The following is a 27,654-nucleotide window of genomic DNA, read 5'->3' as shown; positions in this document are numbered from 1 at the left end:
GAAGTGTCTCAGAGAGAAGCAGAGGAGCCAAGCTCACAGCTGCCGCTGCTGCAGGACGACGAATAATCCAATGATTTCTCCGGTAAGGTATATATCACAATTTCCCCATCCAAAAACATGCTGGTTGACGTAGAGAAAACATGTTTGCTTGACCGCTCCGCTTCACAGCAAACAAAGAAACATCGGCTGTGTCTCGGTGCTAAAGACAGCTGCAATCCACCGCTTTCCACCAAAAGCATTGTTCTTTATAGTCTCCTTTATTAAATGAACAAATTGCAAAAGATTCAGCAACACAGATGTCCAAAATACTGTGTAATTATGCAGTTAAAGCAGACGACTTTTAGCCGTATCTGGTGCTGAGCTAATATTTCCTGACAGTTAGTGACGTCACGCATACGCGTCATTATTCCGCGGTGTTTTCAACAAGAACCTCGCGGGAAATTTAAAATTGCAATTTAGTAAACTAAAAAGGCCGTATTGGCATGTGTTGCAATGTTAATATTTCATTATTGATGTATAAACTATCGGACTGCGTGGTGGGTAGTCGTGGGTTTCAGTAGGTCTTTAAGATGTTCATAATAATTATTGTTCTGTGTACTTTGTTAACACCTGTAGTTTGAACAGTCTCTTAAACTGAATCATATTGGTGCTTTGTTTGATTTTAATCCATTCCATAATTTAATTCCACATAAGGATATGCTAAAGGTTTTAAGTGTTGTACAAGCATACACGTTTTAAGTTGGATTTTCCTCTAAGGTTATATTTCTCCTCTTTTTTTGGAATAATTTTTATACATTCTTGGCTAGCAGGTTATAGTTTGCTTTGTACATCATTTTAGCTGTTTGCAAATGCACCACATTTTTTAATTTCAATAATTGTGATTTAATAAAGAGAGGGTTTGTATGTTCTTTATGTCCAACAAGATGTATTATTCTAATTGATAATTTTTGTAACACCGTTAGTGAATGAAGCGCACATTTGTAGTTGTTTCCCCAAATTTCTGCACAATAACTGAGATATGGTAACACTAGCGACTTACAACTTTATTTGTTTACTTCCGATACAATACCATTATTGGAGCCTTGAGTATTGGCCAATACTGAAATTGTTTCAATATGATATCAGCAGGGCTTCACGGTGGCAGAGGGGTTAGTGCGTCTGCCTCACAATACGAAGGTCCTGCAGTCCTGGGTTCAAATCCAGGCTCGGGATCTTTCTGTGTGGAGTTTGCATGTTCTCCCCGTGAATGCGTGGGTTCCCTCCGGGTACTCCGGCTTCCTCCCACTTCCACAGACATGCACCTGGGGATAGGTTGATTGGCAACACTAAATTGGCCTTAGTGTGTGAATGTGAGTGTAAATGTTGTCTGTCTATCTGTGTTGGCCCTGCGATGAGGTGGCGACTTGTCCAGGGTGTACCCCGCCTTCCGCCCGATTGTAGCTGAGATAGGCGCCAGCGCCCCCAGCGACCCCAAAAGGGAATAAGCAGTAGAAAATGGATGGATGGATGGATGATATCAGCACAAGTCATACATCCATCCATCCATTTTCTACCGCTTATTCCCTTTTACTTTTATTATTTCGTAGTGTGGAATGTTACAAAATATCTAGGCTTCTGCTTTGGAGACTCTGTATGTGTGAATAACATGCAACTAGAAATATTTTCTACGTGTTGTGTTGAAAAGTTGGCTATTTTAGACTGCATTTTTTTTTTCAACTTAAGGCAATGGTTTTCAATTATTGTTGTCATGCCACTTTCAAGACACAATTTAAGTTCAAGTTTATTTTTCTAACTGTATGTGTCAGGATACATGGTTTTACTAACTGAACTGAACCCGATTGAACACCTTTGGGATGAATTAGAACAGAGACTGAGAGCCAGGCCTTCTCGACCAACATCAGTGTGTGACTACACCAATGCGCTTTTGGAAGAATGGTGGAAAATTCCTACAAACACACTCCGCAACCTTGTGGACAGCCTTCCCAGGACAGTTGAAGCTGTAATAGCTGCAAAAAGTGGACCGACATCATATTGAACCCTATGGGTTAGGAATGGGATGGCAGTTTAAGTTCATATGTGAGTCAAGGCAGGGGGCCTAATAATTATGGCAATATAGTTTATAACAAACAACAAAATAACTTTACTTAATCCACTTATTTACTGACTTGATCCGTTATGGTCTGATGGCATAAATGCGTGTGAATGCATGAAAGAAGCGAGACCAACCAACATAGTTGTGATTGCGTGACACCGACAATAAACATCTAACACAGTATTAAGGAGCACATATGGGACAATGATGAGACCCTCTCATGTCGGCAACAGGCCAGTTTCTGGAGTTGTGTCCGCTTATCAAAGCTGACAAGGCAACCTGGCGCAGTGCTGATCTAAAGCAGGAAGGACAAACGTCTGAACACACACCGGCGTGCTGTTGCTGTTGCTGCCTGAAAAGATGTCAAACACAATGATGTGTGCAGAGTGGGGCTGTGGAGGAGTACACTGTTCGCTACTATGACCCGAGCGGGGATAAACAAACATTCACACATAAAACATAATGGGCAAAAAAGTATTTAGTCAGCCACCGATTGTGCAAGTTCTCCCACTTAAAATGATGACAGAGGTCTGTAATTTTCATCATAGGTACACTTCAACTGTGAGAGACAGAATGTGAAACAAAAAATCCAGGGATTCACATTCTAAGAATTTATTTGTAAAATATGGTGGAAAATAAGTATTTGGTCAAAAATTCAAAGCTCTCACTGATGGAAGGACGTTTTGGCTCACAAACTCACGATACATGACCCCATTCATTCTTTCCTTAACACGGATCAATCGTCCTGTCCCCTTAGCAGAAAAACAGCCCCAAAGCATGATGTTTCCACCCCCATGCTTCACAGTAGGTATGGTGTTCTTGGGATCAGTATTCTTCTTCCTCCAAACACGACGAGTTGAGTTTATACCTAAAAGTTATATTTTGGTTTCATCTGACCACATGACATTCTCCCATGTGCTCTCTGGCAAACTTCAGACGGGCCTGGACATGCACTGGCTTAAGCAGGGGGACACGTCTGGCACTCCAGGATTCGATTCCCTGTCAGCGTAGTGTGTTACTGATGGTAACCTTTGTTACTTTGGTCCCAGCTCTCTGCAGGTCATTCACCAGGTCCCCCCGTGTGGTTCTGGGATTTTTGCTCACCGTTCTCATGATCATTTTGACCCCACGAGATGAGATCTTGCGTGGAGCCCCAGATCGAGGGAGAGTATCAGTGGTCTTGTATGTCTTCCATTTTCTGATAATTGCTCCCACAGTTGATTTTTTCACACCAAGCTGCTTCCCTATTGTAGATTCACTGTTCCCAGTCTGATGAAGGTCTACAATTCTTTTCCTGGTGTCCTTCGACAGCTCTTTGGTCTTGGCTATAGTGGAGTTTGAAATCTGACTGTTTGAGGCTATGGACAGGGGTCTTTTATACAGATAACGGGTTCAAACAAGTCAAACAAGGTAACGAGTGGAGGACAGAAGAGCTTCTTAAGGAAGAAGTTACAGGTCTGTGACAGCCAGAGCTCTTTCTTGTTTGAAGAGACGAAATACTTATTTTCCACCATAATTTACAAATAAATTCTGTAAAATTCCTACAATGTGAATTCCTGGATTTTTTTTTTTTTCACATTCTGTCTCTCACAGTTGAAGTGTACCTATGATGAAAATTACAGACCTCTGTCTTCATTTTAAGTGGGAGAACTTGCACAATCGGTGGCTGACAAAATACTTTTTTGCCCCACTGTATTACCAGCATCCAAACGCACCATGGATGCATGCTCAGAAGTGTCAGTGGACTCCCAGTGGATTTGTGACACAGAATGTTAGTATAATGAAGATTACAGCAAATGGAGGGAGAAAAAGCGCCCTCTTAACTCCTCCAATTAAGTAATGGAGTACTTCTTGCATCAGAGGGGAAAAGAAGGAGCTCCCCTGAGACGACTGGACTCCAGTGAAAACTCTTGAATTAAACAGCCCCGAGTACGCCTTCGAAGTCTCCCGTGTGCCTCATGTGGCGTCAATTGTCTTCTGTATTCCAAAATAAGTAGAAAGCGAACTGGTAATACATACCATACCTTTTTCTAGGATGTGTACAAATGTACATAAATACATAAAGAAATACATGCAGTACTTGCGTTTTTATTCATTCGTATACAGTATGTCTGATAAGACCAGATGGTACAAAAACCAAAGCAATTGTTAGGATTCTCGAGTCTGCGAATTGATTTATGCGGGCAAGCCGGCGAGTCTGTCACACCAAAAGTTACGCACAAAATACATGTGGTAGCGAACGATACAAAACGTAAGGCATACAAAAACTGAAGTACCGTACAACTCTATGTTTTTTCTTACACGGAGAAAGCACCGAGAAAAGCCTTAATAATCGTTATGCTAACCGACACTATTCACACATCAGACATGTTAGAGCAAGCTGGCAGGATATTGATGCAACAATTAAGTTCAGGTTGAAGTTCCAATGATCGAAAAATAAATATATTTATTAATTAAAAATAATAACCTATATACATGTTTACTATATTTTGCTAAAAACATCTAAATTAATAGTATTTGTATTTGTATTTTTTGACTCTTTATTACATTAAAATAAACATATTAGAAGTAAGTAATTTTAAATGATCATAATAATTCATTTAAAATGATGATATTTAATTATTACAATAATTGCTGGTTTATCAACAACTTTAGCATTTTATTCATTACATTGTGAAGTTCTCAGAAGCCGAGTTATGTTATATTCCTTAAGATTTATTTATGCAAGTTTGAAGTATCAATTATCTAAACACAGTTTTGTTTGCATATTTTCAGGATGTAGATATACAGTGGGGCAAAAAAGTATTTAGTCAACCACCGATTGTGCAAGTTCTCCCACTTAAAATGATGACAGAGGTCTGTAATTTTCATCATAGGTACACTTCAACTGTGAGAGACAGAATGTGAAAAAAAAAATCCAGGAATTCACATTGTAGGAATTTTAAAGAATATATTTGTAAAATATGGTGATAAAAAAGTAATTGGTCAACCATTTAAAGCTTTCACTGATGGAAGGAGGTTTTAGCTCAAAATCTCACGATACATGGCCCCATTCATACTTTCCTTAACACGGATCAATGGTACTCTCCCCTTAGCAGAAAATCAGCCCCAAAGCATGATTTTTCCACCCCCATGCTTCACAGTAGGTGTGGTGTTCGTGGGATGCAACTCAGTATTCTTCTTCCTTCAAACACGACAAGTTGAGTTTTTACCAAAATGGATACATGGATGATACAGCAGAGGATTGGGAGAATGTCATGTGGTCAGATGAAACCAAAATGTAACTTTTTGGTATAAACTCAACTCGTGGTGTTTGGAGGAAGAAGAATACTGAGTTGCATCCCAAGAACACCACACCTACTGTGAAGCATGGGGGTCGAAACATCATGCTTTGGGGCTGTTTTTCTGCTAAGGGGACAGGAGGACTGATCCGTGCTAAGGAAAGAATGAATGGGGCCATGTATCGTGAGATTTTGAGCCAAAACCTCCTTCCATCAGTGAGAGCATTGAATGGTTGACCAAATACTTATTTTCCACCATATTTTACAAATAAATTCTTAGAATGTGATTTTCTGGATTTTTTGTTTTACATTCTGTCTCTCACAGTTGAAGTGTACCTTTGATGAAAATTACAGACCTCTGTCATCATTTTAAGTGGGAGAACTTGCACAATCGGTGGCTGACTAAATACTTTTTTTGCCCCACTGTATGACTTGCATGTACGTAAAAGTCACATATATTATGTGACCATCCTGTTTGTATGGAGGAAAAGTGGACGTTATGACAGATTGTAGAGGACGCTAAAGGCAGTGGAAATCGGGAGAAATTCGGGAGAATGGTTGCACTGAAATTCGGGAGTCTCCCGGGAAAAGTATGTAACATTGTGAGCTCAACCCCTCGTACAGGACAGCCGAACTGTGGAAAAATAGTCAGACTTGGCTTACGATGGCGTGTTCGGCCTTTCAAAGCTTCGCCCTGACTCACTTAATTTCCTAAGATGCATTCTGCTGAATGAATGCAGAAAGAGCACAACAAGCGAAAGGCCAACCACAAGTTGCGGGGGGGGGGGGGGGGGGGGGAGAAAAAAAAAAAAAAAACATCAATCCAACAGTCGCCGACTCGACGCTGTTTACCATTTTGCAGCGAGTTTGAGCCATTTAATTGCGCCGCTGGCCTGCCTCCACACACTGCAGCAAGCAATCAAAGTAGTGCTTTGTTGCGCTTTCAAACCAGCCAGCGCCGAGACACCGAATTCTATTTCATTTCAAGTCGGCAGCCTGCCCGGAGGGGGAGGGGGGGACGCTCCTCTACTGCAATCCACTCTTTTTAAACGAGCGCTGACGTAGAAATTAAGGAAGGAATGAAGTTCTCTTCCCAAAGTGTAACTGAAAGTAATTATATAACCTGAGGAACAAAAGTGTTTTTTAGCGCGCTGGCTAAAGGACAAATGAGGCACGTCGGTTGCTGTCTGCAGCGTTTAAGAGGGTCAACAGAGCGAGAGTGTGATGTGTGCGTTTGTGGAGTGCGCTCAGATTATGCATGAATCCGGCCGCTTATCAGCTGACCTTTAAATTGAAGCCGCCGAGCGACGGCGGGGCCCCGGGGGCCGCCGGCGCTTACCTGATTGGCCCCGGCCTCAGACTCCGCTGACAAAAGAAATTAACAGAGCGAGTAGGTGTGCCTTGCCGCCAGGCAGGAGGAGTGAGTGAGGGCGGACAGGAGGGAAGTCGGGGGAGATTGATACCAAAATATATTCCTCTTCTTGAGCTTCGGCAGAGAAGTCATTATGTGCCGCCGAGCATGCTAAGGTATTACCTGGATTTCATCTCTCGCCAGACGCCTTTCCTCTTTTGTCTCTCGGCTGTCTGTGTTTTAATGGCGGCGGGGGTAGGGGTGGGGGGGGGGGCGGGGGGGGTGGGTGGGGGGGGATCTTGGCAGGCTGTGATTGCTTGATAGATAGATATCTCCTATTGGAGAGGGCGAGGTGGAAGAGGACACAAGGGTTGAGGATGAGGTGTGTGTTCTGTCATCCGCGGGGACGTGGGTCTGTGTGTGTGTGTGACTGTGGAAGATGATGGATTACATGGGGGCCACTGGATTATATGTGTGTTTTGTCTAGGTATATTTGCTGTGTATGTGTGTGTGTGTGTGTGTGTGTGTGTGTGTGTGTGTGCTGCCTCTTTCCCTCATGTCCATATGCACACACAGCACGCTGGCAAATTCATTTTTCGCCACGGCAGATTGTAACGGTCATTAAATAAAGCAAATCTTTTGCCAGTGGGAATCTCCAGGAGTTACATTGTGGCCCTGAATATACAAACCCCGTTTCCACATGAGTTGGAGAAATTGTGTTAGATGTAAATATAAACGGAATACAATGATTTGCAAATCCTTCTCAACCCATATTCAGTTGAATTTGCTACAAAGACAACATATTTGATGTTCAAACTGATTAATATTTTTTTTTTTTTGTTGTGCAAATAATCATTAACTTTAGAATTTGATGCAAGCAACACGTGACAAAGAAGTTGGGAAAGGTGGCAATAAATACTTATTAAGTTGAGGAATGCTAATCAAACACTTATTTGGAACATCCGACAGGTATGCAGGCTAATTGGGAACAGGTGGGTGCCATAATTGGGTATAAAAGCAGCTTACATGTAATGCTAAGTAATTCACAAACAAGGATGGGGTGAGGGTCACCACTTTGTAAGCAAATTGTCGAACAGTTTTAGAACAACATTTCTAGACGAGCTATTGCAAGGAATTTAAGGATTTTACCATCTATAATCCGTAAAATCATCAAAAGGTTCAGAGAATCTGGAGAAATCACTGCACGTCAGCGATGATATTATGGACCTTTGATCCCTCAGGCGGTACTGCATCAAAAACCGACATCAGTGTGTAAATGATATCACCACATGGGCCCAGGAACTTTTCATAAAACCACTGCAAGTAACTACAGTTGGTCGCTACATCTGTAAGTGCAAGTTAAAACTCTACTATGCAAAGCGAAAGTCATTTATCAAAAACACCCAGGAATGCCGCCAGCTTCGCTGGGTCCGAGCACATCTAAGATGGACTACTGTAAAGTGGAAAAGTGTTCTGTGGTCTGACGAGTCCACATTTCAAATTATATTTGGAAACTGTGGACGTGGTGTCCTCCGGAACAAAGAGTAAAATAACCATCCGGATTGTTATAGGCGCAAAGTTCAAAAGCCAGCATCTGTGATGGTATGGGGGTGTATTAGTGCCCACGGCATGGGTAACTTACACATCTGTGAAGGCACCATTAATGCTGAATGGTCCATACAGGTTTTGGAACAAAATATGTTGTCATCCAAGCAATGTTACATGGACGCCCCTGCTTATATCAGCAAAACAATGCCAAACCATGTGTTACAACAGCGTGGCTTCGTAGTAAAAGAGTGCGGGTTTTTTCCTGGCCCGCCTGCAGTCCAGACATGTCTCCCATCGAAAATGTGTGGCGCATTATGAAGCGTAAAATACGACAACAAGACCCCGGACTGTTGAACAACTTAAGCTGTACATCAAGCAAGAATGGTAAAGAATTCTACTTTCAAAGCTTCAACAATTAGTCTCCTCAGTTCCAAAACGTTTATTGAGTTTTGTTAAAAGAAAAGGTGATGTAACACAGTGGTGAACATGCCCTTTCCCAACTACTTTGGCACGTGTTGCAGCCATGAAATTCGAAGTTAATTATTATTTGCAAAAAGAAATAAAGTTTATAAGTTTGAACATCAAATATCTTGTCTTTGTAGTGCATTCAATTGAATATTGGTTGAAAAGGATTTGCAAATGGTTGTATTCCGTTTCTATTTACATCTAACACAATTTTTCAACTCATATGGAAACGGGGTTTGTAATTACTTGGCCACAGGTGTATAAAATCAAGCACTTCGGCATGGAGACTGTTTCTACAAACATTTGTGAAAGAATGGACCGCTCTCAGGCGCTCAGTGATTTCCAGCGTGGAACTGTCATAGGATGCCACCTGTGCAACAAATCCTGTCGTGAAATGTCCTCGCTCCTTAATATTCTAATGTCAACTGTTGGATTTATTATAAGAAAATGGAAGAATTTGGGAACAACAGCAACTCAGCCACCAAGTGGTAGGACACGTAAACTGACAGAGAGGGGTCAGCGGATGCTGAAGTACATAGTGCAAAGAGATCGCCGACTTTCTGCACAGTCAGTTGCTACAGAGCTCCAAACTTCATGTGAACTTCCAATTAGCCCACGTACAGTACGCAGAGAGCTTCAGGGAATGTGTGTCCATGGCCGAACAGCTGCATTCAAGCCATACAACTCCAAGTCCTATGCAAAGCATCAGATGCAGTGGTGTAAAGCACGTCGCCACTGGACTCTAGAACAGTGGAGAGGCATTCTCTGGAGTGATGAATCACGCTTTTCCATCTTGCAATTTGATGGACTAGTCTGGGTTTGGAGGCTGCCAGGAGAAACGTAAATTTCACACTGTAAAAAGTGAAATCTAAGTAAGATTAAATATCTCAAAAAATGGTGATATTTGCTTATTTTATGTCTGATAAGATACTTATTCTCACTAAGCAGATTTTATGTTAGAGTGTTTTACTTGTTTTAAGTGTTTTGGTCCTAAATGATCTCAGTAAGATGTTACAGCTTGTAACTGAGATTTTATGACCTATATTGAGTAAAAATAGCTTGAAACTAGAATGTCAACTGATGCAAAGCTGTGTCATCAACACTCACAAGTAATCATTTCTTACTTCAAGCATGAAAAAAAAATCATGATGCCGAGCGCATATCTTTATCTCAAGATAATGGCACTTGCATTTACTTAATCTAAGAAGATTTTTCAACATATTGAGCAAAAATATCTTTTTTTTTAAAAAATATTTTTACCAAGAAAAGTGCACTTGTTATTAGTGAGAATACACTTATTTTAAAGTATTTTTGGATTCATTGAGGTTAGCTAATTTTACTTGTTTTGGAAAGTCTTGACAAGCCGAATTTTCTTGTTCTATTGGCAAATAATTCTGCTTGGTTCAAATAAAATACCCCTCATTTTTTCATTTTTTTTTCCTTTATTTTGAACACTGACTTTTTGCAGTGCGGACTGCATTGTGCCACGTGTGAAATTTGGTGGAGGATACAATATGGTGTGGGGTTGTTTTTCAGGAGTTGGTTTAAGTTAGTTTAAGTGAAAATAACTTTGAATGCTCCAGGATACCAAGACATTTTGGACAATTCCACGCTTCCAACCTTGTAGGAACAGTTTGGAGCAGGCTCCTTCCTCTTTCAACATGACTGTGCACCAGTGCACAAAGCAAGGTCCATGAAGACAAGGATGCCAGGTTCTGGGGTGGATGAACTTGACTAGCCTGCACAGAGTCCTGACCTGAACCCGATAGAACACCTTTGGGATGAAATGAAAACAGAGACCGAGAGCCAGGTCTTCTTGACCAACATCACTAATGCGCTGTTGGAAGAATTGTTGAAAATTCCAATAAACATACTCTGCTACCTTGTGGACAGCCTTCCCAGAAGAGTTGAAGCTGTAATAGCTGCAAAAGGTGGACCGACATCATATTGAACATTATGGGTTGGAATTGAGATGGCACTTTAACTGTAGCAACATTTACCAAGTCGTACTTTTTTTTACTGATCGAGTTATAGCACAGAGTACACCATAGCTCAATTGTAGCAAACAGCGGGCCGGGAAGTGTTCTTGTTTTATCATAAAGATGTCCAACATTGGTCTGCGAGTGTGTGATGCACAGATAAAGAAGACGCATGGAGCGAAAAAAAGATAAAGTAGCCCACACCGCCACCGCATCTGTCACCATCCACAGCACGATCATAAGCTTTGCGTTTTGTGTCCGCTATACACAAGTAGCTTATCAAAGCTGACCACGTTCCTACAGCGGGAAGATAAAAGAGGCCAACTGAAACAGATCACCCAATGTTTGTGCACGTGTGTGTGTGTTTGTGTGTGTGTGTGTGTGTGTGTGTGTGAGGCTGCGAGACCATGTCAGTGATGAATAGGAGTTTAAGGACCTACACTTTTCAGATAAGCGCAGAAAAACCAACAGGGACGAGACAACAATGCCACCATATAGGCCGAATAAATATAGCATGTCCAAAAAAGGCCCCAAAGCCAACTACAACCTTTGAAGAAGAGGCTGAACGTGGAACACTTATGTTGTCAGTGAGTGTTTCTTTTAATAAATAACAACAGAAATACTTGAACCCTGCCCTAATCCAAACAAAAAAATACAGTAATTTTACAAAACAGATTTTGTAGTCTTTTCCGCTCATATCAAAGTGCTCAGGCTGTCACCGGAAGGGCTAAAAATCAGTTCATATTAAAAAACAGGAGGACCTCAACTTACAAGTATTTTAAGAGAGAGCTGTCTCTCGGCATTTACAAACCCCAAAACCAGAGAAGTTGGCACATTGTGTAAATCATAAATAAAAACAGAATACAATGATTTGCAAAACATTTTCAACCTATATTCAATTGATTAGACTGCGAAGACAAGATGCTAAATATTCGAACTGGAAAACGTTCTTATTTTTTGCAAATATTAGTTCATTTGGAATGTGATGCCTGCAACATGTTTCAAAAAAAGATGGCACAAGTGGCGAAAAAGACTGAGAAAGTTGAAGAATGCTCAACAAACACTTATTTGGAACATCCCACAAGTGAACAGGCTAATTGGGAACAGGTGGGTGCCATGATTGGGCAGAAAAGCAGCTTCCATGAAATGCTCAGTCATTCACAAACAAGGATGGGGTGAGGGTCACCACATTGTGAACAAATGCCTTAGCAAATTGTCGAATTCACCTCCGGGAATTTTAAACAAAGAAACACCGTGTGTTTGTGTGGCTAAAGGCTAAAGCTTCCCACCTCCATCTTTCTGCTTTGACTTCTCCATTATTGATTGAACAAATTGCAAAAGATTCAGCAACACAGATGTCCAAAATACTGTGTAATTGCGCGATGAAAAGAGACGATTTTTAGCCGCAAGTGGTGCTGGCTAATATGTCCCCTCCAACCAATAATGTCACAAACACGCGTCATCATGTGACGCTGGTGATATCGGACTGCAGCTCTGACCCTACAGCAGTGGCTGTCAGCGTATTGAGAGAAAGAGCCATCAATCTGTCAATCCTTTCCGTGTCCGGACCAGGAAAGGTTCCCCGTGTTGAGTCAAATTAAGCCGCAGGCTCCACTCCTGGTGGTGCCCTTCCGTCAATTCCTTTTCAACAGGATACTCCGCGGGATATTTAAAATTGTAATTTAGTAAACTAAACAGGCCGTATTGGCATGTGTTGCAATGTTAATATTTCATCATTGATATATAATTATATATATATATATATATATATATATATATATATATATATATATATATATATATATATATATATATATATATATATATATATATATATATATATATATATATATATATATATATATATATATATATATATATATATAATGATGAGATCGACAGGCGGATCGGTGCGGCGTCTTCAGTAATGCGGACGTTGTATCGATCCGTTGTGGTGAAGAAGGAGCTGAGCCGGAAGGCAAAGTTCTCAATTTACCAGTCGATCTACGTTCCCATCCTCACCTATGGTCATGAGCTTTGGGTCATGACCGAAAGGATAAGATCACGGGTACAAGCGGCCGAAATTAGTTTCCTCCGCCGGGTGGCGGGGCTCTCCCTTAGAGATAGGGTGAGAAGCTCTGCCATCCGGGAGGAGCTCAACGTAAAGCCGCTGCTCCTCCACATCGAGAGGAGCCAGATGAGGTGGTTCGGGCATCTGGTCAGGATGCCACCCGAACGCCTCCCTAGGGATGTGTTTAGGGCACGTTCAGCTGGTAGGAGGCCCCGGGGAAGACCCAGGACACGTTGGGAAGACTATGTCTCCCGGCTGGCCTGGGAACGCCTCGGGATCCCCCGGGAAGAGCTAGACGAAGTGGCTGGAGATAGGGAAGTCTGGGCTTCCCTGCTTAGGCTGCTGCCCCCGCGACCCGACCTCGGATAAGCGGAAGATGATGGATGGATGGATGGATGGATGGATGGATATATAAACAATCAGGTCGGTATAAACTGCAAGGTCGGTAGTAGTGGGTTTCAGTAGGCCTTTAATACTGCAATAATATCGAACCGTGAGATCTTGATACGGTTACATCCCTAGTGATTAATCACCATTTGATAGCCCTAAATTTTTCTGTTGTTTTTTGTTTGATTTTATTTCGACAACAACAAACCTCCAGCAGCCGGCCGCACTTTCTGACACCCCTAGGCTTAAGTTATGATTACATTTTTCAAAACACAGTCTGCACCAACAACCTATTTTACTTCAAATCGATTCAGTCACACTTGCCCTCCCAATTCCCCGACCTCCTTAAATAGGTCAGTATCAGCAGAGGTCACCTTTATCGTTATCTCAGATGTGCTGTTTTGCGTACCTCTGCTTTACCCCCCCCCCCGTCCCCTGGCATGACGTGAGGCAGATGAGTACCTTCCTCCTCTGAGCTCGTGGTTAGAATTTTCTGGTTGAGCGAGCACATCTCTCCTTCATAAGAAACGTTGTTGCATTTCATTAAGGCAGAGATTCATCACAGCAAGCAAACAAGAGAAGCATGCAAATCACACCGGAGGAATTCCTGCGCCGTCTTCGACGCATAAGCACAGAGTAGACAAACCAGAAAAAGTCTGCGAGAGATGATGCAGGAGACAACAGGGTTCATGGAGGACACGCCGACAACGTGATTGCTCATTATTGTACTCCTCAAACTGATGCATGAGTGTGTCAGTGACTTTTTCTTTTTTTTATCTTTTTTTTCTGATCTGTTCCTTCTTTGGAGGCCAGGACCCAGAGACTGAGTCAGTGGGGTCTGTTTAGCTTATCGGAGGACACTTGAGAGTCTGTTTTTGGAGAAGGCTTAAGGTCCAGCTCTGACAGTGGAAAAATAGCTGCGATAAGGCTCGTACACAGGCCAATTTAAGGGGTCGCAACCTTGTCTCCCAGCGAGAGCGACACAGTCGGAGTGTGTAAACGTGGCCTAGGGGGATCTGTCCCACGATGTGACGCTGGTGGTATCGGACTGCAGCTCTGACCCTACAGCAGTGGCTGTCAGCGTATTGATTCATAGCCTCAACAACTGAGGAGAAATGGGAAAGGGGTCAGGGCTGGACGCTGTGAAAAGGGACAGAGTGCGATTGTACGTCCTGGTGTGTGCTTGTATGAAGGAATCCAGGCGGGTGGATGGTGGGCATTGTACGCTCCAAGGAGCCACACATACACACACATTCGCACGCACACACAACGCCTTAGCCATTCCTTTGACATTGAAGGCAACAGCTGCAGATGGGAACACAACAGATGCATTCATGACAAACACTGGACAGTGGACCTGTTGTGGCTCCCCAGATAAGAGGAATGCCACGCAAGCTCTGGGAGTCCGAGTGTGTGGGCGACGCGGAGGGATTAGTTAAGTCCACCAATGCGAAACAATGGCGACACTTGTTTTATGGAGACATTCGCCTGAGCGTGGGATGAAGCCGGGGGGATTTATAAATGATATTAGATTATACATGGACTTTCACAGATGATTTGATTTGCATGTAAATAAAGCAGAAGACCGAACCGAGCATTCATTTAAATCAACTTTACATTTAAACTTATTTCAAGACTGAAATTCATTAATTCAATCATCAAAGCTGCCAACCTTTCATTCATCTCACATTACACACCTCAAACACTTTGAATCCCTTCCCTTTTCATTCATCAATCAATCAATCAATCAATCAATCAATCAATGTTTACTTATATAGCCCTAAATCACTAGTGTCTCAAAGGGCTGCACAAACCACAACACAAACCACTACCACATCCTCGGTAGGCCCACATAAGGGCAAGGAAAACTCACACCCAGTGGGACATCGGTGACAATGATGACTATGAGAACCTTGGAGAGGACGAAAGCAATGGATGTCGAGCGGGTCTAACATGATACTGTGAAAGTTCAATCCATAATGGATCCAACAAAGTCGCGAGAGTCCAGTCCAAAGCGGATCCAACACAGCAGCGAGAGTCCCGCTCACAGCGGAGCCAGCAGGAAACCATCCCAAGCGGAGGCGGATCAGCAGCGCAGAGATGTCCCCAGCCGATACACAGGCAAGCAGTACATGGCCACCGGATCGGACCGGACCCCCTCCACAATGGAGAGTGGGACATAGGAGATTCATCCATTCCTAAACCCTCAAAATCCATCCAGTCATTAAACCAATTGATTAGATTCTTCCGTATGTCTTGCATGTATGGGAAAATTGACAAATATTATGATTTAAAGCATTTATTTACCCTGCAATAGTATAATTAATGCATCCACTCATTCATTGAGCCAACAAACCAACAAACAAACTTCCCAATGTTCCGGCCTAGAGTCTATTCATCCCTCCACCAAAAACCATTAATTTATCCATCATTGATCTTACTGATCAAATGTTACCACCTTTTCAAATGTGTTGTTCATGTATGATGTCTTTTTGTTATTTTTGTTTTGTGATGTGTAATGTCTATATGTTTAAATGTACGGCAGTGACAATGAATTTCCCCACGGGGACCAATAAATCTGAATCTAAATCTAATCTAAAATCTCACTTCAACCCTAAATTCTATTCATTTATTGATCGAACTGACCAATATCCAACATCCAACCCTCAAAGGCTTTCATCACCTAGAACAAACTTTCATCCATCTGCTTTCCAATCAGTCATTCATCCATTGAACCGAGCAAACTTTTAACCATCCACCTTTGACTTCATGATCCATCCACCACTTTCCGCTATTCTCCCTTTAACCCCAAATGTATTTATTCATCTATCAATCAAAATGACCAATAATGTTCAAATGCATTCATCAAACCGACCAGCCTTTGATCTGTCTGCCCTCAAATCTTCCATCGGTCCATTGAACTAACCAAAATTGTATTCATCTACCTTTTGACCATCCAATCCATTCAACAACTTTAGTATTCTCCCTTCAGCCCTAAATGCATTCATCTATCAATCAAACTGACCAATATCCGACATTTAACCCTCATTTCGTCCATCCATCAAATTGACCAATATTTAATTCATCCAGGCTTTGACTGTTCAATCCATTAGTCTATCTTCCAAGGTACCACAATCATTCACCCATTGAAATCATCCATCATTTTGCCAACTTTAGCTATTCTCCCTTCAACACTAAATGTATTCATTCATTGATCAAACTGACCAAACCATATCCAATGTTTAATTCTCAAATGTAGAGATCAAAACCGAACAACTTTTCATCCATCTGCCCTCAAATCATCCATCCATTGAACTGACTAAATTTCATTCATCCACCCTTTAACCGTCCAATCCATCTATCTTTTGAGAGACCAACCCATCAATCATTCACCCTTCAACCCTGAGTTAATCCATTAATAGGATCAGCAACGCTTGGTAACTTTTAAGCAACACAAACTCTCCTAACCACTTTGACCTTTTTCAGCAGATTAAGTTCTGTGTTCTGCCAACCGAACATCCTACTCTCTAGGCCCAGAGAGCAGTCGATATCAAGGATGGCTGCCAGGTGAGGGGTTGGCCCAGGTTTAATTGATGCACAGGCGAAGCAGGAGGCTGGAGGAGAAGGCGGTCACTGTAACTACCGGGGCCGAGCTCAACTATTCCTGGTGGGGCTCACTTGGCAACTGCTGAGCCTGCGCCGTGGCAGAGACACTCGCGCTTCAGAATGGTTAGGGGATTGATTTGACAGCTAATTTAGCGAGAGGATTTGCATAAGGCCTTGTGCTAATAAGGCAGGCTTTTCTTCAGCTCTCCTTTGTCTCTCAATGCTATCTTTGCTCCCTTTTTTTCCCCGAAGGCCTCAACAAATAGTAACAGATTATGTACGTGAATTAACGAGACAAGAGATTCAAATTGGATATTGATTAAGAGACTAAGAGGCCTTGTGTTTTCGCCTGTTAAAGCCTTCGTTTAAATGATTGATTCGCAATGGCAGAGATTTACAATACCAGAACAAGGACCTGCCGACCTGATATCAACTGGCAAGAACAAATACAACAAGTTGGACTGAGAGGCCAATACATTGAATGGCAGGCAAAACATAGCCAATTCGACCAAAGGCAACACCTAACGTAAGCAGAGTTCTGTACAAACATTTTCAAAGTCCTATTGTTGGCAATTCACCGACATAAAAGCAACCCTAAATGTCCACCTTGCTACAAAAAAAAAAAATCTACAAAAAAAGCACACATCGGCACATAAACCAGAGCACTTATTTACTGGACAGGCCGGGAACTCACTGTTCATGTTCTTGAAGATGTTGAGGATGGGCAGGATCTGTCGGTAGTAGGGCACCAAGGTTTCTCCGACTGTGTTGCTGGACATCACCAGATGCTGCAGGACCTTCAGGGTGGTGCAGATTACCTGGCGGTTCCTCGTGTTCAGGGCGTCTAAAATGTCATGAACAAAGATCAAAAACCAAAACACCTACAACGGAATACATTTTTGAAAAAATGAATAGTGCAAATTTTGAGTTTTGATCATTTGAAATTTATGTCCGAACCGGAGTCATCTGTTTGTATATCACACTATGACCACATCATACCCACCATAATATCGTTTTAGCACTAATCAAATAACTTAAACTTTGTATGAAAGGATATAAAACATTTCACGGATATTGTGATCAAAATTATCAGGGTTATCATTAGTATAATGCCTTGGTGATAATGAATGGTTCAAATTCTTCAAAAAAATATTTTTCTTAAGAGTTTATAAATCCACTCCATCCCATTTTAAATATGTTTTAAAGATTGATTATATGTTTGCAACTAAACCTTTCAGAATACACCTACATTTGAAATGATGCAAGTAAATAAACAGTGGCCTAATGGGACTCTAGAACGGTGGTTCTCAACCTTTTTTTAGTGATGTACCACCTGTGAACATTTTTTTAATTCAAGGACTCCCTAATCGGAGCAAAGCATTTTTGCTTGAAAAAAAGAGATAAAGAAGTAAAATACAGCACTATGTCATCAGTTTCTGACTTATTAAATTGTATAACAGTTCAAAATATTGCTCATTTAAAGTGGTCTTTCTTGAAATATTTGGAAAAAAAGATATAAAAATAACTAAAAATTCGTTGGAATATAAACGAGTGATTCAAGTAAAAATAAAGGTTTCTACACACTTAAAGTGCCCTCTTTGGGGATTGTAATAGAGATCCATCTGGATTCATGAACTTAATTCTAAACATGTCCGGACTGACTTTTTGGAATTGCAACTCCATGCAAAGTCTACTATATAATACTAAGAGACTCAAGTGCAAGAAAAGAAGACGTAACAACTGGACAGCACAGTCAACAGTGTTAAATTTTACATTTCAAATTTTGAAATTGTATTATTTAACACATTAACATGTACAGTATGTATTACCACATGAACACACACACACAAGACAATTGGTACTAGTATACATTTCTTGGTTCAAAGGTGAAAGGTACCAATCACTACTGATCTTGGCAATTCAACTGTTTAGGGTGGCTAGAAAGTAAATGATGCACATGATATGAATGTGCAATATGTAGAAAAATTACACACAATACATGAACACACTCATTACTTTGCCTTGAAACGTTTACGGCTGGACCTTATTTTCCAGTCTAAGAATGGTTTGTCTGCAATCAGCGTTTCCAAATGCACTGGGGAGGCCAGAGCAAATGAGAGCCAATCACTGAGCTATTTGGCCCTTAACTTCGTCTTCCACTGATAAAGAGAACAAAAAGGTGGTGGGAGGGACGGAGGGCGGCAGTGATAATGAGTGACAAATGCGGAGAAAGAATGAGGAAAAACAACAACAATGTCAGAGGGAGACGTATAAACAAGAGATCAGCTTTTATCAGGGCCAATAGCGATTATTAGTAGTCAAAGAGTCCGTCATCTTTGTTGTAGTGGTGTAGCGTGCAAGGACGGGAGTGGAAGAAGTTTTAAAAGATGGAGCTAACGGTTTTGATGACATTCAGACTTTATTTAAATAAATAACGGAGCAGCATCTCCACATCCGTGACTCACTGGTGCAATAACAACACCGGAAATGTGTCCCGTGAAAAAATGTCCGACTGGAACTCTCTAATAACTAAAGTTCCTTGGGTGAATAATGTAAACTCACTAAACTGGTATGTTTTAGCACTTTCATGGCGAGTTTACTGACGGATACAAGAAACTTTACAGTACTTTATATTGGAAATGGCAACAGTGTAACAAGAATATAGAGAAAAAGAAGAAGCTTATTGATTACAGGGTCGGCAAGGACTACAAAGGCGGACGGGCGCAAATTTTCAGGACATATGCAGATCCCAAATACAACTCATCATGATTAAAGATAATCCATCCATCCATTTCCTACCACTTGTCCCTTTTAGGGTCGCTGGAGCCTATCTCAGCTGCATTCGGGCAAAAGGCAGTGTACACCCCGGACAAGTCGCCACCTCATCGCAGGGCCAACACAGATAGACGGACAACATTCACACTCACATTCACACACTAGGGACAATTTAGTGTTGCCAATCAATCTATCCCCAGGTGCATGTCTGTGGAAGTGGGAGGAAGCCGGAGTACCCGGCGGGAACCCACACAGTTACGGGGAGAACATGCAAACTCCACACCGAAAGATCCCAAGCCCGGGATTGAACTCAGGACTACTCAGGACCTTCGTATTGTGAAGCAGATGCACCAAACCCTGGTCCACCGTGCTGCCCAAAGATAATAGTCATTCATAATTTACTTTCCCAAAATATCCAAACATATTCATATTCTTTTCATGTCACATTATGCTCCTTTCAGCGCTGTTACCATGCTGTACGAAATCTGCCCGAGGCCTTCAGAATCAACAATGCGAGCGTCCATGCTCTGTAAGTGAACGGACACAAACATTTGACGGACAGTTGCGATAGCCAATCAGATCACAAGTTGTTGTCAGTAAGGCCTTATAGATGGCCCAAAGCTGATATATTTTGTGATGTTATGAGCTAAGTAACATAAGAACTCCATTACCCAGCATGCCACGGTAGCCCCATTTAGACATGCTGGCAGCTGGATGTTTTTGATGAGCACGCTGTGGAGTAAACTTTAAGAATTCAGCCAACACGCCTTGTCTGCATCTTTTATGATCAGACAAGACAACACAAATATTTGCAAGGCCGTTTTCAAGAAGGATATTTAAAAAGGAACTACATCTTGTGAGACCTTGTCGGCCAACCCTGGAAGCTCGAATTGGTTCTATAGATTGAGAGTACAGATATTTTATTTCTTTATTTTTTCACATTTAATATGTTTTTTTGCAATTTTTTATCTTGACAGTACTACATAAGATATGTTTTAAGTGCTGATGCGGGTTTATTGATTTTTAAATGTGCCACAAAATAACCCGTTTTTTAACCCGTTTTTTGAGTGTTGTGTGTAATGTTCTATACATTCAATGGAACATGTACAATTTTGATGTAGTATTAAAGGCCTACTGAAACCCACTACTACCGACCACGCAGTCTGATAGATTATATATCAATGTTGAAATATTAACATTGCAACACATGCCAATACGGCCTTTTTAGTTTACTAAATTGCAATTTTAAATTTCCCGGGAGTTTTTTCTTGAAAACGTTGCGTAATAATGACGTGTACGTGTGATGTCATGGGCTGTTAGGGATTATGAGCGCTGCGCACACACATAGCTAAAAGTCGTCTGCTTTAACCGCATAATTACACAGTATTTTGGAGATCTGTGTTGCTGAATCTTTTGCAATTTGTTCAATTAATATTGGAAAAGTCACAGTAGAAAGATGGAGTTGGGAAGCTTTAGCCTTTAGTCACACAAACACACGGTGATTCCTTGTTTAAAATTCACGGAGGTGAAACTTTACTATGGTTCACAGCGAACATGGATCCCAACCAAATGTCAACCAGCAGGTTTCGGTGAAAAAATTGTGGTAAAAAGTCGCTTCTTTCCGGGGATCAGCTGAGCTTGTGCCGCCCATAAAGCTGCCGTCGACTTCCCTGAGACACTGCGCGTCAACACCCGGCTGTGGACACACACCTCCGACTATCAGGTACTGTTAAACTCACTAAAACACTAGCAACACAATAGAAATATAAGGGATTTCCCAGAATTATCCTAGTAAATGTGTCTAAAAACATCTGAATCCGTCCCAATGCAATCGCGTTTTTTTTTTTTTTTTTTAATTGTTTCTAGTCCGTCACTATCAATAGCCTCAAACACAAATCCTTCATCCTCGCTCAAATTAATAGGGAAATTGTCGTTTTCTCGGTCCAAATAGCTGTTTTCGTTGGAGGCTCCCATTAAAAACAATGTGAAGATGTTAGGAGCCTTTCAGCAAAAATATGGCAATATCGTGAAATGATCAAGTATGACATATAGAATGGACCTGCTATCCCCATTTAAATAAGAAAATCTCATTTCAGTAGGCCTTTAAAGGCTACACATATCTCTTATGTGGGACTTCTATCTACTTTTCACACTTATCATTTCACCATGTACCAAATAAAAAGGCTTCGAGGTCGGTAAGCACAACCAAAATTATTCTGTACATTAGGCATACTGGGCTGTAAGGCGCACTGTTGAGTTTTGTTAAAATGAAAAGAATTTAAGTGTGCCTTATAGTCCGAAAAATAAAAAAAGACTATATTTTAATCAAGTGATTTTTTTTGGGCTTACCGCTAGATAAAGCGTGTTTAGAGTGTCCGCGCTGAGATTGGTAGGTTGTGTGCTCAAACCTCAGCCGAGTCATACCAAAGACTATAACAATGGGACCAATTACCTCCCTGCTTGGCAATCAGCACTAAGGGTTGGAATTGGGAGTTAAATCACCAAAAATGATTCCCGGGCCGGGCCACCACTGCTGCCCACTGCTCCCCTCACCTCCCAGGGGGTGATCAAGGGTGATGGGTCAATTGTGGAGAATCATTTCAGCACACCTAGTGTATGCGTGAAAATGATTGATACTTTAATTTTAACTTAACTAGTGGTACACATACCACAGTTTGACAAATCCCTGGCCTTGGTTTGGTGTAAAACATTTAGGCGAACACAGTTTGTAGGGTTTTTAAAAGTGTTTGTCCATTTTACAGCTCACACTTGCCTACTAGCCATGGCTCAAACGGCCGACTCTAATCCTCAATGACTGAAGACAAGCACGTCATTAATTAAGACTTGCGAGCAGAGAGCGTGCTTTGTAATAGAGCTACAAATCCCTGCCATGCCGGCTGAGTCATAGCCAGTGCTTTAATGTTGAAAAGGCCAACAGGTCAAGGTGATTGGATCCCATATACAGTATACTGACTTATTTCCGATTCTATAGCTGTACTTTCTGCTTTTTGGCATGATCCCACTACCGGTTTATTCCTCAGGCTGCGTTTGATTGGTAAAACTGAGTCAAGCGTCACTTGTGCTCATGTCGGATTGGTCAAACACGGTCATGTGACAGTCCCTGCCGGAAGAAGGCTTGCTGAAAAACAAACTCGTCTTTGCAAGCCTTAATCCAGAGATTACAATTATGTGAGGTGAAATGAATAATTTTTCCGTAACACTTTTTCTCTCGAGACTCAAAGCGCATTTTTAAGCTACATTTAAACCAGTGTGGGTGGCACCGGAAGCAGGTGGGTGAAGAGTTTTGCCCAAGGTCACAACAGCGACGAGCTAGGATGACGGAAGCTGGAATCGAACCTACAACCCTGTATAAATGAATGCAACAGTCGTAACAAAACTAAATGTAACGGAGTAAATGTAGCGTTCCTTCGCCACAAAAACACTCAAGTGAAAGTAAAAAGTCTGTTGCATTAAAGGCCTACTGAAACCCACTACTACCGACCACGCAGTCTGATAGTTTATATATCAATGATGAAATATTAACATTGCAACACATGCCAATACGGCCGGTTTAGTTTCCTAAATTGCAATTTTAAATTTCCAGAGGAGTTTCTTGTTGAAAACGTCGCGGAATGATGACGCGTGCGCGTGACGTCACGGACTGTCAGGAAATATAAAATATAAAAAGTGCGGTGTGGCTCATCAGCATGAATAACAAGGGTGTGTAGAGGGTGATGTCGCCAGGCTGACTGCCTGGCAATTACAGGCTTAAATACTGTAGTGCTGTGGTGATTAACAGCTGCATGAGTCAAAATGAATCAGGTGTGTGACATGAGGACAGGTGAAAACTAATGGGTTGTCATGGAAACAAAGTAGGGAGTGAAAAAAAAGGAACTGACGAAACATGATCACCAAGACATGACACGTTCTACTTATGCAATGACACAAAGACCTATCTATCTTATTTAAAGGCCTACTGAAACCCACTACTACCGACCACGCAGTCTGATAGTTTATATATCAATGATGAAATATTAACATTGCAACACATGCCAATACGGCTGGTTTAGTTTCCTTAATTGCAATTTTAAATTTCCCCCGAAGTTTCTTGTTGAAAACGTCGCGGAATGATGACGCGTGCGCGTGACGTCACGGACTGTCAGGAAATATTAGCGCAGCACCATTTGCGGCTAAAAGTCGTCTCTTTTCATCGCGCAATTAAACAACATTCTGGACACCTGTGTTGCTTAATCTTTTGCAATTTGTTCAATTAATAATGGAGAAGTCAAAGTAGAAAGATGGAGTTGGGAAGCTTTAGCCTTTAGCCACACAAACACATGGTGATTCCTTGTTTAAAATTCCCGGAGGTGAACCTTTACTATGGATCAGAGCGGTCAAGCGAACTTGGGTCCCGACCACTTGTCAACCGGCAGGTTTCGATGAGAAAATTGTGTAAAAAAGTCGCCTCTTACCAGAGATCTGTGGAGTTTGCGTCGTCCTTGTATCTGCCGTCGACTTCCCTCAGACACTGGCCTCAAGACACCCGTGGACACACCCCTCCGACTATCAGGTACTATTTAATCTCACTAAAGCACTAGCAACACAATAGAAAGATAAGGGATTTCCCAGAATTATCCTAGTAAATGTGTCTAAAACATCTGAATCCATCCAAATGCAATCACCTTTTTTTAATTTCTAACTTTATTTTATTTAGGGTGGCCCCAATACCAATATTTTGGTACCGGTACCAAAATGCATTTTGATACTTTTCAATATTTTTGAACACTTTTTGATATTTTTTTAAATAAACGGTACCACAAAAAAATAGCATTATTGGCTTAATTTTAACAAAAAAATTTAGGGTACATTAAAGTTATGTTTCTTATTCCAATTTTGTCCTCAAATAAAACAGTGAACATACAAAACAACTTGTCTTTAATTAGTAAGTAAACAAACAAGGCTCCTAATTAGTCAGCTTAGGTATGCAGTAACATATTGTGTCATTTATCATTCTATTATTTTGACAACATTTTTAAGGACAAGTGGTAGAAAATGAACTATTAATCTACTTGTTCATTAACTGTTAATATCTGCTTACTTTCTCTTTTAACATGTTCTATCTACACTTCTGTTAAAATGTAATAATCATTTATTCTCCTGTTGTTTGATACTTTACATTAATTTTGGATGATACCACAAATGTGCGCGTTGATCCGATACCAAGTAGTTACAGGATCATACAATGGTCATAATTTACGCCGGGTTGTATTTCCTGAGTTTATATACATAGTACGAATTTGAAAAAAAAAAAAAAAAAAAATTTGTGATGCTAAAAAAAATATCGATGTAACGACTTGATACGCTCCTGTACTTGTAGTCATTACAGTGGGTGTGTGGTGTAGATCCACCGCCACGGTGTGTTGTGAAACATGTTTAGCTTTTACTCATCCTGCAGGGGTAATGCTTGCAAGAAACTCACTTTTTTTGTCGCCATGGAGGCGAGGATTAGCCATTTAGAAGTAGCTAAAACACTACACACTGCGGCTCGACATTAGTTACTAGCTAACTAGAAAGGTCTTAAAGCACCTCTTCCTGAGAGCGTTTCAGTGTTGTAACTTCACTAAAATATAGTCAGGAAGAGTCACTGATACAAAGGATTCTGGGTATTTGTTGCGTTGCGTTTATGTTGTGTTACTATGAGGGTCTTCTCCAGAAATGTGTTTGTCATTTTTGTTTGGTGTGGCTTCACAGTGTACTGCATATTAAAGTGTTAAAGTTGTTTATATCACAACCATCAGTGTACTCTGTGTCACCCAGTATGCCTTTCAAACTTATACGTGTATCTGCTCAACTGCATACAAAATGTTGCCGGACTGGCAAACAGTTTGTACATGTTGTAGAAGGTGTCAAAGACATTAGCTTCACAGCACGCACTTATTTTCGTTATCTGGATGAGTACCAGCAAATAATAGCGAGAATGGTTGTGGCTCCCATTGTCGTCGTTACTCTGTGATTTGATTCCAAAAAGTTATTTGAGAGGTAAAGATTGCCGACCCCTGATATGTAACAACAAGCGGGTGGCGGGCGGTTGCGGGTTAAATACAATGTTGGTTTGGGTGGATGGCGGGTGGATGACGACTTTAGTGATGCGGTTGCGGATGATAAAATTGCCTATCCGCGCATCTCTAATATATATAGATATACATACATATATATATATATATATATATATATAAAGTGTAGATTTCTGTGGTTTATCCGTTATACAGTGCTCAATACTGGGGTAGAGCGGAATATACGTTAGGTCAGGAAAAAACACAAGAGGCTATATCATCCCTACAAGCCTGTTTTGCATGTTTCCCTGCTCGTCAGGGCATTTGAGTGCATATGACCTAACGTATGTATGCATATGTATATCATATGCATACATACATATGATATACATATGTATGTTGTGAGAACCAAGTGCTGGTTCTCACAACTTTCCTTGGCCCCATTGTGAATTATTTTGTATTTATCTTACCCAATTAAAAAAACCCTAAAATTAAAATCACTTATGTGTAGTATTGTTTGTTCGGACACACCATACCACGGAACAATACACCAGCAAACTGATAAGCTTGAAATGTGCAATGTTGGAGCGTTCGATAAACAAGAGGATAATTCTTTTTACGGAATCATTATGAAAGCGGGCTTCTCTTGTATCTTTGGATTGACGCTTCTGCAAGAAGCGTTTCTATCGTGGCCCATGCTGCCTTCGGGCTCTCACCCTCAGCACTGACAAGCGAGGAGATACCGGCCGTCACCGTGGAAGGTGGAATGGCCGATGACAGGAGTTTGAAACCAACATAACAAACAATAAAACTCTAATTACCAGCCAGCGCAAACAATTTTCCCTGCTGTGACATTTGGACCGCAGAACTGTTCAATTATTCATCAGAGTTCTCGCCTTCTCGCTGGTGGAGGGGGGGAGCATGTAGAAAGAAAGAAGACGGGGCAGGACGTGGTGTTTTATTACTGCTATAAAACCAGGACAAATCTGAATAGCATAATCCAGCATTGACGTTTCATATTTGGTGTGAAACTAAAACAGCAGTGACCTTGTGAAACAGCACCACCAGCGAGTCACAACGGCCTCGACTCGGTAAACAAGCAAATGGCATAACTACTCCTTTGAAGCATCTGTGTGGACAGCTGAGCTATATTTTTTTACACTTTTTACAGCATATACTATATCTCACACAACTATGTAACATTCAGGAATAGGACAGTGATCATTAGCATTATGCTAACAGCAACGTCATGTCAGCTAGTTAACTTATTCACAAAAGAAAAACAAAATGAAGAAAACTTACCGCAGCCACCTCTAATTGTCTGATAAAAAATAAAAGTGGAAATGGTCATTTATTCTAATAGAAGATTAAAATAATCATATTTTGAGGGAAATGACCTGATTCAGCATTGCTCAGGACTATCTGCTCCAGGCCGTGTTTAGTCCAGTCGCCTTTTGTTCATCAATGTGAATTGCTTTTGGAATTTCCACAAAGTAGGAATTATTAATCTTATCTTCATAGCTGGAGCATACAGAAAAAAACTGTTAACGGCCTTCTAAAAATGTTTTTAAATATTATGAGAGCCCTTACATATGAACCAACATATTAAACCAACATTTAGTCACCTTTATACTCTTTTAATCTGATATAGTAAAGTTGCCTGAGCCAATCAGGGATCGTTACAGATTACCTAAAACAGGGGTCCCCAAACCTTTTGACTCGGGGGCCAGATTGAGTAAAAACAATTTGGCCGGAGGCCGGGCTGTATATATAAATATGTGTATATGTATGTATATGTGTATATGTGTGTGTGTATATATATATATATATATATATATATATATATATATATATATATATATATATATATATATATATATATATATATATATATATATATATATATATATATATATATATAAATATATATATATACATACATACATACATACATGTATATATATAAATATATATATATATATATATATATATATATATATATATATATATATATATACATACATATATATATATATATACATATAT

At 40.8% G+C, this 27,654-nt stretch overlaps 1 protein-coding gene across 2 annotated transcripts in view; it reads right to left on the bottom strand.

Annotated features, from left to right (window-relative positions):
• The window catches only part of pacrg (PARK2 co-regulated), a 494,115-nt gene that overhangs the window by 173,700 nt on the left and 292,761 nt on the right, over positions 1–27,654 (bottom strand). For both annotated transcript variants that reach the window (XM_061896006.1, XM_061896007.1), the window contains exon 4: positions 17,475–17,624. In XM_061896006.1, coding sequence (XP_061751990.1) covers positions 17,475–17,624 — 150 coding nt within the window. The remainder of the gene's footprint in view (positions 1–17,474; positions 17,625–27,654) is intronic.

This window comes from Nerophis ophidion, linkage group LG03 (assembly GCF_033978795.1).
Source record: "Nerophis ophidion isolate RoL-2023_Sa linkage group LG03, RoL_Noph_v1.0, whole genome shotgun sequence".
Taxonomy (NCBI): domain Eukaryota; kingdom Metazoa; phylum Chordata; class Actinopteri; order Syngnathiformes; family Syngnathidae; genus Nerophis; species Nerophis ophidion.
This window is presented reverse-complemented; position numbering and strand designations above follow the sequence as displayed.